At 41.8% G+C, this 12,919-nt stretch overlaps 1 protein-coding gene across 2 annotated transcripts in view; it reads right to left on the bottom strand.

Moving 5' to 3' along the window:
• Positions 1-276: 276 nt before the first annotated feature.
• Positions 277-12,919, bottom strand: part of tdrd7b (tudor domain containing 7 b) — an 18,908-nt gene continuing 6,265 nt past the window's right edge. For both annotated transcript variants that reach the window (XM_031851281.1, XM_031851282.1), the window contains 16 exons: positions 10,299-10,381; positions 9,001-9,209; positions 8,074-8,442; positions 7,642-7,952; positions 7,367-7,562; positions 7,173-7,284; positions 6,870-7,072; positions 6,644-6,778; positions 4,610-4,693; positions 4,275-4,409; positions 4,005-4,115; positions 3,672-3,820; positions 3,331-3,563; positions 3,068-3,251; positions 2,769-2,929; positions 277-2,009 (listed from right to left, as the gene is read on the bottom strand). In XM_031851281.1, the coding sequence (XP_031707141.1) occupies positions 1,789-2,009; positions 2,769-2,929; positions 3,068-3,251; positions 3,331-3,563; positions 3,672-3,820; positions 4,005-4,115; positions 4,275-4,409; positions 4,610-4,693; positions 6,644-6,778; positions 6,870-7,072; positions 7,173-7,284; positions 7,367-7,562; positions 7,642-7,952; positions 8,074-8,442; positions 9,001-9,209; positions 10,299-10,381 (2,896 nt within the window). In that variant the 3' untranslated portion in view covers positions 277-1,788. The remainder of the gene's footprint in view (positions 2,010-2,768; positions 2,930-3,067; positions 3,252-3,330; positions 3,564-3,671; positions 3,821-4,004; positions 4,116-4,274; positions 4,410-4,609; positions 4,694-6,643; positions 6,779-6,869; positions 7,073-7,172; positions 7,285-7,366; positions 7,563-7,641; positions 7,953-8,073; positions 8,443-9,000; positions 9,210-10,298; positions 10,382-12,919) is intronic.

Here is a 12,919-nt window from a genome sequence, read left to right as displayed (position 1 = left end):
GACAAGTCAACAAGTTTTGTAATGTAGGTAGCCGTCTACAACATAATGTGTGCCTAACTGTAATAACTTAATGAATGGTGAGTTGTTAAAGTACTGGGAGAAATGCTGTGAATGCGGTTATTTTGGGAGTTACATGCACATTTTGCAGTGATATAATATGTAAATGACTGAGATGTTTTAATATTTTAATAAAGAAATTGAAATGATGTGAGTTTTTAAAATAGCATAACACAATTGTAATCTGCAATAGAAGAAGTAATCAGTGGAATGATGACGTTTAAACTTCTCAAACAGACTTTATTCCAAAAACAAGTCATTTATTACCTCCAGCTCATCGTCAAACAACAACATGGAAATGAATGAAGCATTCATCATCCTCCAGAGAATATAAGTTAAATATAAATTAAATTCCTGTCACTTGTCACTTGTTAACAACAATGCAGCTTTGAGCTTTGTCGGGTCTACGGTCTTCAGAACTGGAGAAGCATTTGCAAATCCAAAACCACGGTGCAGGTGTGCCAGAATAAAAACACACACATTTCAGAATAAAATCCCACAATCGGCCAACATTTGATAGTAGTACTGGAACCAAACACGAGCAGAACTTATCTCCTTTTGGAAATGTAAAAGCTTCACACTACTGGAAACGTATTGCTTATTATTATAACATCAAAGTGTATGCGCACAATTAAGAAAGATCTGCGACATGCAGCAGGTGATGTGGAGAAATCAAAGTCTCATTTTAAGACAAGAAAGAGAATAATAGAGAGTTACTCAACTCTGAGTTTCAAATGTCACTGCGCTTTTAAGCAATGCACAGTCAAAAAGTCTGAGGAACTGTCTGTGTGTCAATGTACTCTTTCAATTCAATGTAAAATCCCTTCTACTGTACATGCAGTGCCAGGATGTACTACTACGAAAAACAACTCATGTCAGGATACAAACATATCTCACACCAAGTATATACTTCCTTAACAAACCCCATCAGCTTCTGATTCTGCTCTCGCTCGGTCAGTATGTAGACTCTGTGTCAGCATGCATATGCTAAGAAGAGTCTAACTGGAGAAAACAAGCGTTTATTCAAGCATATACAAAAAGTGTAAACTACTACGGACTTGTCTGTTTCTTCTCCTCAGGGGAATGTTGGCTCTAACTTTTGGAAACTTTATGACAATCACAAATACTATCCAAAAAAAGCAGATTTTGTAAACAAATGTATTTAAATCTTCCAAGAATGTGAGAAGAGCTAATCTGAACATTTTGTGCATGGTGCTCACATTGGCAGGGTTAACGGTGTTCAGGCGTCGCCCCCGGACGACACACACTATAACTGGATGCACTCACGGTGCGGTAGTGTGAGACGCTGCTGTTGTATCACTTCCACAGCTTTGTTATATTATGGAGAAATTCAGCAGTTTGTTACTGTATGCTGAAGGTATGTTTAGAGTATTTGTGGCAAGATTGGACCAACATCATGCATGGGTGTGTTGTCCAGTGGTCACACTGCAAAATCACATCACGGCATCCCTCCATGTACAGCCCAAAACACGACAAGCAAGTGGCTACAACACCTACACCTCTTGTTTTTCCCTCTATATGCTATCAAAGCTTTCCCTTCTACTCATAACTTCTCCTTCATCTTTTCTTCCTGTCTTCTTTCAGTCGCCCTACATGGTGGATACATAAAGATAGATAAGCTTCTATTTTATCTATCCACAACTCACAGTGTGTTCATTGAGCAGCAGGAAACTGCTGACCTAGTAAGACGTGTCGACGATCTTCTGCTGCCTACAGCTCGTTGGTCAGCTCTTCAGCAAATTCAGCCATGATGTCGTGCACCCAGACGTCCCTTTCTTCCTGTGAAGTGTCGACAAGGAAGACCATCAACTTCCTGTCCCACGGGTTAGTGGCTTCCTGTACGGCCTCCAGCTGGGCCACAAGGGGTTTCTTCTCCACGTGGTTCCTGAAGACGATAGCAGCTTCCTCTGACCACTGCCTCGGCTTCAATCCTGCCAGGGACACAAGTGTGAAGGTTAAGCTCACTTTGATGTTAATGATACAATGTTAACATTTAATGCTACACAAATTAGAAGCCTAGGAGGCATTTTGCTGGCTAGGCTCATAACTTGCTTCATGACTTCACCTTGTTTCATGGAGGAACTTTAATAACAGAAAATAGAAAAGTAAAGTTGTGAGAAGAAATACTAAACACAGCAATCGAATATCGTAAAAACTGCAAGAGAAAGACTTGCATTCAAAGACTTGCTTAAATAATAGTACGATGGGATGATGAGTGGGGTTGAGGGATGATTGCATGTTGTGCATAGATGTGCTCTTTTCAATTGATATATTTGTTGTGCACTCTAACACATTTCCTGTATATATTTTGTTCATTTGTTTCAAACTTAATAAAAAATATTCTTGAGAAAAAAAATAATAATATGGAAGTTTTATCAGCAAAATGTACTTGAAATATTAAAGGTTTATGTGCTCATAATGCAGAAATACAATGGTACATTGTAGTAGGTTGAGGTGGAGCTAATTCTAAATATCTTGTATAAGGCAGTTAAAGTTAGCTAGTAACATAAAGGATTTATATTATTGTATTATTTATTGTATTATGCACCATATTTTATAAGCTCACCATATGTTTAATATGTAAAATATGAATCTGTGAATATAATTGAGTAAGAAGTACAAACCTGCCTCTGATACTGTAAAGTAAAGAAATAAATGAACAGCAAATGGAAAGACTAAATTGCACTCACCAGCCAGCTGAGCAGTGATTCCCTGGAACGGCAGCTGTCTGAACTCTTTGATCAGAGGTCTGAGCTGTGTGCAGCTGACCAGCTCATGTTTACCGTAGTCCAACTCGTACACAGACACCAACCCGTTGGTCAGAACTCCCTTCACCAACACACGATGCCAGCTAAGAGAAGAGAAGAGAAGAAGGAAGAGTGGATATATTTAGGCAAAGCGCAACCGCTTCCATTTGGCCTGTTATTAAATATACACTACAGACAGAAACAAAGACATACGGCACCACAAATCAGTAAGAGTAACTTACCTGTTCTCCACTTTAGCAGCATATATCTGATTCTTCTCTATGTTTAGGGGTTTCTCCTCAGTTTTATTGTAGTAGAGAATCATCTCTCCCATCAACACAACCAGTTTGTACATATCTCTCCAGGGCTGCAGCACAAAGTGGCCCGGATGGCACGCCACTGATACATAGACGTCTATGTTGCTTCCTGAGAAGAAAAAGACTTACATGTGAACATATGCTTTTCCAGGCTACAGTAAGCAAAAGATATCCACTATATTTATTACCTGCTGGGGGGAACTCTAGTAATGGTGGCAGCTGGAGAGAGGATGAGGGGGGTGACGGAGTCTCTAGTGGGCGGGTGGTAGTCTTGTTGCCTCCTCCGCCTCCTCTGGGTCCTGATAGAACCCTCCTGAGATGAGGCTTGGCTGGGGAAGAGGTTGACATTGGACTCCCATTGGTGTAGTCACCGGTGCTGGGGGTTTTGGAGGATAAAGTGGTTGTGAAGATCTTGGCAGGGCTGTGAAATTCAATTGACAAACAAAGGAGAAATTTAGTGAATAAATTTAAGCTGAACATTAGCTTTATATTGAGGGGATAATAGAGGGGAATCTCAAGCAGCAGTAACCTGTGGCTCGTCAGGAACACATCTGGTTGCTGTTTGAACAGGTCAGACTGGGCCATCTGATGGTTGAGGCTGCGGGCCGGGTCCTGGAAGTTCTTGTCGGTGAAGAGGTGGACGTAGATGCAGCGCTTGGTTTCATCTACCTTGGCAACCTTTGGAGAAATGTCAAGATTAGTGCGGAGATACATGGGGAAGAAAAACAGAGGGGCTGAACCAATGAAGGCAAAATTTGAGTGATTTCTAAAACAAATAATCATCATCCCCTCCCTGAAGAAAACAAAAAACAACTGAAGATGTTAGATGTTAGATGTTAAGGAAGAATGGGCAGCATTTTACCTTCATGCTACAGTCTGTGGTGTTGAGCACTTTCTCTCGAAGCCATTGGACAACATCTGGAGTCCAGGAGCCAACACTGACAGCCAGGTCTGCTAGACAGCACTTCACAGCCTAAACACAGGTCGCTGGAAGTCATTTTCTCAGATAATCTGTAAGACTGCATGAGGACGCTGCCCTCACTACCACAGTGCATAACAAAAAAATCTCCTTTGAGCATAATATTTGCTCTTCACTGTTTGTCACGATCTGTGCTTTGAAGAAATAGCTGACCTGTGGCGGGATGGACATGAGGTCACGGAGGAATGGCGGTGGGATCTCTCTCAGCTCAAACACCTCTACAGAAGCCTGGACGCCAACATCAATGAACAAGATGTCCAGCACTCTGCTGCCGTGCAGGTTGGTGATCTAAAGACAGAATTATAGACAGGGAAACTTCATATTTTTTACAGTTATTAAAAATGTGCAGGAAGGATTGCAGTAGTGTGGATGGTGTTTCTTTGTAATCGCTGCTCTCAGGGTAATGCCTGCCTCTGCAACTGTGACTTTATCCCTTTTGTCAACATTAATAATATGTGGATTTGTTTAAAAATTCAGTGCCATCTTACCTCAACACGGGACCATTTGCCTTTGTAGCGAGCCAGACACCCTTTCCCACAGAAGGGTCTTGATACCAAGAACTCTGATGTTACCTGGAACAGAAATATCAGACGTCAGATTCTTGTTAAATCTGACGGTATTTCCTCTGGATTGGCGAGGTTACTGAGTATGTGCAACTGCTGGTTTATGACTGCAATAAAAATGAAACTGTAAAAGCTCACACAAACATTTCACAAGTCCACCCAGTCTGCTGCAGGTGTTTACTACAATGACATCAAAGAGTAGGACTTTAGATCTGTGGTTACTTGGAATGGAGAGGGGCTGTTGATGTTTAAATCATTAAAAGACTTGAATTATGAATGGTTAATGTATTCCTACATTTACTCTACAGTTGATTCATGACACCAACGTTACCAACACTAGCAGAGGGAGTCACCCTAACAGATAAACTATATACATTTAGCTGGACTCAACTATGGATTACCAAACCGGATATTAAGTTGAGAAAGTTATTCTCGGGAGTATGTAATGTAAATGACATTTGTAACAACATTACTCCCCTGCATGCTTGATGAATTCAAATACACTCCACAGACTTGCAAGTCTCTTGCGTTGGTAAAATACAATACCAGACTCCCCACTGTGTTAACCTCAACACTGACGTGAAGCATTACTGAGCTGCAACTACGAGCTTTAAAGGACAGCAGCGGCACATATAGAAAAAGCATCGGCTCCACTGTGCTGCTAACAGATTAAGTGGCTTGGCAAGCTTATCAAACTAATCTCAATCTGTCTACAACTCTGCCTGAAAGAAGCAACACAAAAGGCTTTTAAGACGATCATGTGAGTCCTAGTCTCCTGCGTGTATTTTCTAAACAGGCTGTAATGAACACATACAGTATATACAGCTGATCTTCATCTTAACCAACAGATAAGGACATGCAAGGAAGGTTTATATGTGTCTCTTCTTATTTCCAGTCAGGAGTGTGCAACACATCTGTATGCACCCCATGTGTGTCCCATTTAGAAATAATAATTCTATATTAATTAATTCTTATACAGACAAATGCATATAGAAAACACTGAGATGAACGAAACACAGAGAAGCAAATGAGATGGGCTGCTTTGAAGACCGGATTAAGAATAGAGTTGTAGTTCCAGACCGAGAGTGGATCTTAAGGTCTATAATGAAATCAATAGTATAAATAGATACACGCAGTGTTTGTCACAACTCTCCTCCTACAAGAACCAGGGCTCTTACGGTCAATGTCGTAATCACATTAATTCCCAGCCAGTCATCACTCTTCAAAATGAGCTTCTCCTTGTATCCTGTGTATCGTTATATAAACTAAAAATGACAACGACGACAGTGTGGTCCTTGTAGCAATGGTACTCTTTGTTTATGTTAATTGCACCATAATGAATTTAATGATTTAGAGATGTGAAAGGATAAGGCTTGTGTTGTTCTATGTTGTTCTTACTGTCAATATATCCCATGAAAAGACAAAACCCATAGTTTACTGTCATTGGTCTTGCAATAAAAGAAGAAAAGACTAAAACCAACAATGCATTATTTCATCATTTAAACTTTCCCACTGTGTCTGTGGGACCAAGTACCCAGTTCATTGAATTCTATTAAGATGCATATATATATACATATATATAGTTTTGTTTTCTAAAAAGGGAGAGTAATTTCCTAAAACAGCTGGGCACTGGAGTTTCTAACAAACATTTCTTAAACCAGATTAAATAGTGCATTTGTCTAGCGCTAGTTTTCATCATCGATCACTACACATTTGGTGCTCAAATGAGAATTGATGGCAGAAAAACGATGAATGTCTCATTTATTCAAAATAAACTAACGTGCCCATGTTCAATGTAATAAAATACCCTGTAACAATGTAGATCATTGGTGCGATTTTAAAAGTTTTTAGTCAACAATGGAACTCTATGGCACATTTGCATCACCAGCTGAAAAAAAAGAGTAAATGTTTTTAAAGTTTCAAAAGTCACTGAGACATCAAATGTAGCATGGTGCTAACCTGTGAGTGGAAGCATGTCTCTATGTTCTCCAGTATCTCATTGAGCTTGGAAAGGCCTCTGGAGGGCAGCTGGCAGTAGATGGTCCCATCTGAGCAGACACTTCTGACAGTCACGTTCATATAAGTGCTGTTCACCTGAGGAGAGCCAGTGATAAGAGTTTAGTGTGCTACACACACACACACACTGACCGAACCCCTCGCAAACACAATGTCTGCACTCCTGTACCTGTGACGGGCTGGCAAGCGTCTTGTCCTGCAGGGCTTTCATACAGGCAGCGTTGATGTTGACATCGTCATCCTGCGACGTGTCATACAGGACGACAACGGGGGTCTGCCCTCTCTCTATGATCTCTGCCAATAGGATCTTTCCACTTGCCATTGTCTCAAACTTCTTCAGCACAGCAGGCTCCTGACAGAATGGCTTCAGACCTGGACGGACACAGTTACATCAACAGGCCAATAAATGATGGAGTAGGGGAAAATAGAAGGGTGAAACAAGAAGAAGTGTTTTTTTCCAATTCAGACTCACCTGCTAGTTTACATTTGGTCGCCTGGAAGGGCAGTTGGAAAAACTTCTCATGCAGCTCAAACACTTTGGTTTTGCTGATCACCTCTGAGAAGCCATGATCCACAAAGTGCACCTACAGAGGAGAAACATTTACAATTTAGTTGTTATGCATTTGTCTTGGATGCATCGATGACTAGTATCACTAGAATTCTCACCTTGACCTTGTCAACCATGACCTCACAGATTTGCGCCCTAAGAATCTCCTCCTCCTCCTCCTCGGCCCTGACAGCAACAAGTTGGCCGGAGGATGGAGACGACAAAGGAGTTGGACTGCTTTGGTCCACACCGTAAAAAACCCTCATTTCATCTTCCATGGACTCCTGGGCCTGGGAGTAACCCTCACCAATGTACCTGAGAGAGGAGGAGAGACAGACAGAGTCTGAACTGTTAAGTCCTACAGTACCTTCACACATGCAGTTCTCCTACCTACCTGATTATAACTCCGTTGGTGTTGGTGGCCTCCACCACAAGCACAGAGGGGTACTCCTCTTTGGGTATTTGCAGAGAGGGCACCGCGTGGTTACTGAGTTTCCTCCCCAGCTCCTGCCTCACCCTCTGCTCCTCCACACTGGCTGAGGAGTTCCTCCTATTACAGTTCTCATCCTCTACTCCTCCACCACCACCACTGCTGCTCCCCTTGTACAAGATGGCTCTCTTGGGGTTGTCAGGCATGGGGTAGTCGATGGTGCAGATGTCGGAGAGGAGGTGAAGGTTCTCCAGGACGTGTCCGGGCAGTTTGAACTTGCAAATAAATAAAATTGAATGTATATATATATATATTTATATTAAAAAATATCAACCGCACCTAGCTCCTGAATTTGGTAAGGACCTTAATATGATAGTGTTTCAAAATGTTACTGACTTTGTACGTGTCCTGGAAGAGCTTGGGCAACGCGTGGGCCCACAGGCCGTTGGGGTACTTCACCAGCAGCTCCTCCAGTTTCAGCTTCAGGTCGGGGCTGAGGGTGGCAGGGGAGGAGGGAGGACTGGGGGACGAGGAGGATGATGTTGTAGTCTGAGGAGAGCAGGAACCAGAGTGAGTCAAATGGGTGCTGGGGGGACTCTTCTGGGTGGGGGACTGCACAGGTTTGTTTTTCGGGGTGTTTGAATTTGGCACAGGGCCAGAGGTGGAGTTTGGGTTAAGGATGGGTGGAGGGGAGGATGTGGTGGTCTGTCCCTTGGCAGGGTAAAGCAGCAACTCTGATGGGTTGCTGCTGCAGGTTTTCTCTACCTAGGAGAATAAATGGAAAGCACTTAAGTTACATATTATAAAACCATTTTGTAGGTAAAACAGACTGAACATGACTAGACATTCATGACATTGTTGCTTCCAATATATCATCGGGATTGGTACTAATGTGAACTAATTAGAGTCGTGAGCTGCTCAGAAATTCCTCTTTCTCATGTTCTCTGATTTGAGACTTGTGCTTTATAAATAAATTGAACTTGACGTGTCTCAAGATGATATAAGATTACTAAAAGCTTTTTGTGTTTCATGCAGAGCTTTGTGGGTTCTTGTTTTTAGGATTTTGTGCAGTATTATCTCTAGTACCGAGTTCTTTGAAAAACTTAAACTGATATATAACTGCTGCTTAACATGTACTACATGTGATATCATAACTTATGCTAAGTAAATTGCAAGAGACATAAAGATGTCATGCTGCCTTTCATTAGCCCCACTGTATTATCATTTTATCACAATTATTGGAGATAATCATTTGAAAACAGACATGCTTCTTATTATAGTAAAATACAAACAAATAACTTCAGTAGCGTCAGGCGTACATACAGTGCATATGTGAGTCCAGGTCTCCAAGTCTTTGATGGCCTCAGTGGGCATATCCCGTTTATACAGCTCCCTGTAGATCTGCGGCAGCTTTGACACCCAGAACCCGTTACTGTACTTCCCCAGAATCTCCCTGATGCACCCCTGGACCTGCTGAGGGTTGTAGGGCTTTCCTTTCCCCGAGTGGAGGCTCTCGTTTAGATTTAAGGGTGCTGGAAGAAAGAGAAGAAAGAGATGGATGCAATTAGTGTTTTGATCTTCTGGACCCTGGAACTTGCTGGTTGCATGGCATGCTTTTGCCAAAAACAAAGGCACTTTAATCTTAAAAAAGATGGATCATTTGAATAAAGAATAAGAGTGATAAATGGGTATCTTTACAACCTAAGTCACGCCTCCTTTTGCCTCTGACCCATTGACCTACGGGGCTTCTTTTCTTTTAATAAAACTTTAAATGCAAAATTGGTCAGACTGTCGAAAATTCCAATTGAAACACGTCAATGTATGTCAATATTGCTTGAAACATTTTGACATTCAGTATTCATCCAAATATGGATATTAGTGCTGGCTATTGTAGTCACACTAAAAACAACTTTGATACTAACGTGTGCATCTCTAGAATTACAATAATCAAATGGAGCCTTGTTACACCAACACTGTGAGGCATACAGCACCGTAGGTCTTGCACATTTTCTAAACAGGAGTCTCGTACATGAAGCAAAAGCTCTTAAACCAGTCAGTATCACACTTAAACAGTCTCGTCTGTCTGTAAGGGCCTGAAATAAACATCTAAAATGGCTGGAGACTTTGAAAATATGTGCCTCAAAGCTGTGTGGTTTATTAAATTCCTGTGCGTTCACCCAGGCTATACAGCCATTGTTCAGACAGGTAACATGACAACAAACACATTCTTAGTTTAAGTAAAAGAGATAAAGAGCAGGGAGGTTGACAGACAACACAAGACGAATGGGCGCTGATTAAACTTGAACCTCGTGTCTACAGGATCCTCAGAAGATCTACTAAGATGGGGTTGCTGTTTGTTTGCTTTACACATCACAAAATACTGGTAGGTCTGTTGGACACAGGATTTGATACTTCAGCACAAGAAAGCACAGCATGACACTAGAAAACTGTCTTTTACTTAGTTGAGACTTTAGTATCCTCTGCTGATGCTTTGAGCAGCAAGCCAGCATTTCAGTTGTTAGAAGTGATCCAGGTCTGGAAAACGTTTCTGTTCGTTTAGAGGACCAAAAGCTACACAAAATGTATTTTTAGCGTTATGAAAAACAGCCTGTTCTACTTACGGCCGGTCCGTTGGGAGTTTTTAGAAAGGTGAGCATGCACCTCCTTCTGAAACCGTGACGGGAGGGTCATCCTCTTGTCTGACCTGGACACAAGAGAACAGAACAAGAAGAAGCAAAACTTTAAATTTGCTCCATAAGAGAAGAAAATTGTGCAGAACAGACCCGAAACAACATTTCGAGTCTTTTTTGAACCTTCAAAAGCTAGAGCATTTTACATCGATTATTTTTTGTGCATAGTTAAAAACAACAAAAAAAATGAATCACTTCTGACTTCAGTTTTAAGGGTTGGCCTGGCTCTGTGCTGCATGTCCGATCATCGATCTCGTATTAGGCAAAGCACAGTCATCATCAAAAAGGACTCAGGTAGCATCTCTAACCAGAAAACCAGCTTAAGTTCAGTGCAAGAGTTTTTTTTGCCTGTCCTCAGTAACACAACCCATTAATCAAACTGTCTTCATACCCCATTGGTCTAGAACAATGGGTCGTGAGATACAGCACACTGGGTACTGCATTGCACTGTAGATGCTATTCCTCAGACCTAGTCAGCAACAAACTGAGAATGTATGGACAGACTTGTACATTATGTATCGACAATCTTTTCCTTCTTCCCACCCCTCCCATAACCTCATCTACCCATCCTTACCGTGCCTGCTGTTCAGATCCGTCACCTCAATGAAACAATAACCGCTTTGTTTAAACATTCCTCCCAATTCTCCTCATTCACCCCGACTATCTCCCTCGTGTCTCCTGTCTTCTCAGTCACAGCTCCTGGCTCGCCCTGGTATATCGCTACAAATGTAAGCAAGCAATCAACAAACAAAGCAAAAAGGCAATTTTCTTTGTGACCCTGAATGGATGCGAGAGGGTTTGAAGGACTTTACTACCCATACATGGATCACAGAACATGTCACTTCCACTGACATAAATGTTTTTCATTATGTGGTTGGTTGAGGTAGTGAAAACAAATATCAGTAGGATCAACCATCACTGATGATTCTCTGGACTGAACACAAACCCACTGCTGCTATATCATTTACAAACTCATATTTTAACTTTGTTTAAGCTTCAATTCCTCTTTTAGTATCCAAATTATTCCATAAAACATTGCAACTTTGAGAGTATATAAAAAGTAATGCAATATAATGTAATGCAATAGGATTCAAGTTGGCAACAGCAGTGACTGTGTGAGTTGAAGTTATACTAAAATATTAAATCAAAATGGTCATGATGTTTGGTAATTTAGGTCCTTTTATAACAAGGACAATTCTCCTTTGGTCTTCAGCCAAGAAGCAGAAGTCCTTAAAGTGCTCAAAAAGAATGGACATTTTAATATCTATATTTCGATTACTTCTGGGAAATCTACATCTTCAAGGGGAGATTGTGTGACACAATTGAAACCCCCCAAACAGCCACTGAGTGAATCTTGTGGTGAAATGTTTTCTAGTCCAAGCTCTAGATTTTGGTTTAACTGTAAGACTGCACTTGTATAGAACCTCACCCTCATACTTTCTCTCCCGAAGCGGAGACAGCATATGCCTGAGAACACACAAAACTCTCCCATCAAGGTAAAGACTAGTCTCCTCGACTCATCAACTCCAAAACCTCTTTTTATTTGATTAAAAATGTAATGTAATTCTATGTTGACTCTTTCATTTTGTTCGCTGAATTCACCACTTGTGCCGCCATGCATCCCATAGTACACCTGCGCTCGCACAAAATTGATGATAACGCCAGCGTACTGTCCGATGGAAGATCTAGAGGGATACAGAGAGATCTGCTGATTCACTCTGTGTCGGTTTAGAAGTGTTAATCTACCAGAGAATAGAGCAGGGATTAGAAAGGGCTCACGTCCCCCCTGCTCTGGGCTCGTGTCCCCTGCCAACACACCAGGCTTCCCACCCTGCCGCCCCATTGTGCTGCTGACGGCCAGCGGTACACTGGACCCCCATGGTGACACGGACAGAGGACTGATGTCAGTTGTTTTCACAGTGGATGGACAAACAGGGCCGTGGATGGATGGAAGTGAGCCAGCCAGCCAATGAGCTGGAATAATCAGGATTCATAGTTTAAGCAATGCAGATAGATAATATCTCGCAATGCTTCTAAATGGCTTCTTCAATAACATAGAATCAGGTTTTTAACTCAATCCAGGTCACGGTGAATGGCAGTAGAGATCTGAAGCCATTGTCTATTGGAATGAGTATTACGGGTAAAGGGGAGGGGTCAAAGCATAATGTGCAATTTACCAATTAATTCATAGAGAGTGTAAGAAAGAGAAGGAACAATGATGGGTAGTAAGATGGACACTAAAAACATGCCAAACACGTAGACGAGAAGGCAAATAGAAACAGACGAAGTGAGAAAGTGAGGGGAGGAAGGACACAGACAGAGACAGGCAGAGAGAGAACCAGAATAATCTAGTGAGTGCATCATCAGTCCAGTGCTGAATAAGCAGCAGCAGGGAGGCTGTTTGCACTCAGAAACCAAGCAGAGTTCAACCAGGCTCCCATTCACCAGCAACCTATTCCGATTCAGCTCAGACCACATGGGTGGGAGGAGAGGAGGGGGACAGACAGAGAGAGAGAGAGAGAGAGAGAGAGAGAGAGAGAGAGAGAGAGAGA

Source organism: Anarrhichthys ocellatus, unplaced genomic scaffold (assembly GCF_004355925.1).
Source record: "Anarrhichthys ocellatus isolate YVR2014 unplaced genomic scaffold, GSC_Weel_1.0 scaffold11, whole genome shotgun sequence".
NCBI classification, from domain to species: domain Eukaryota; kingdom Metazoa; phylum Chordata; class Actinopteri; order Perciformes; family Anarhichadidae; genus Anarrhichthys; species Anarrhichthys ocellatus.
Note: the sequence above shows the minus strand (reverse complement) of the source record. Positions and strands in the feature narration are given on the sequence as shown.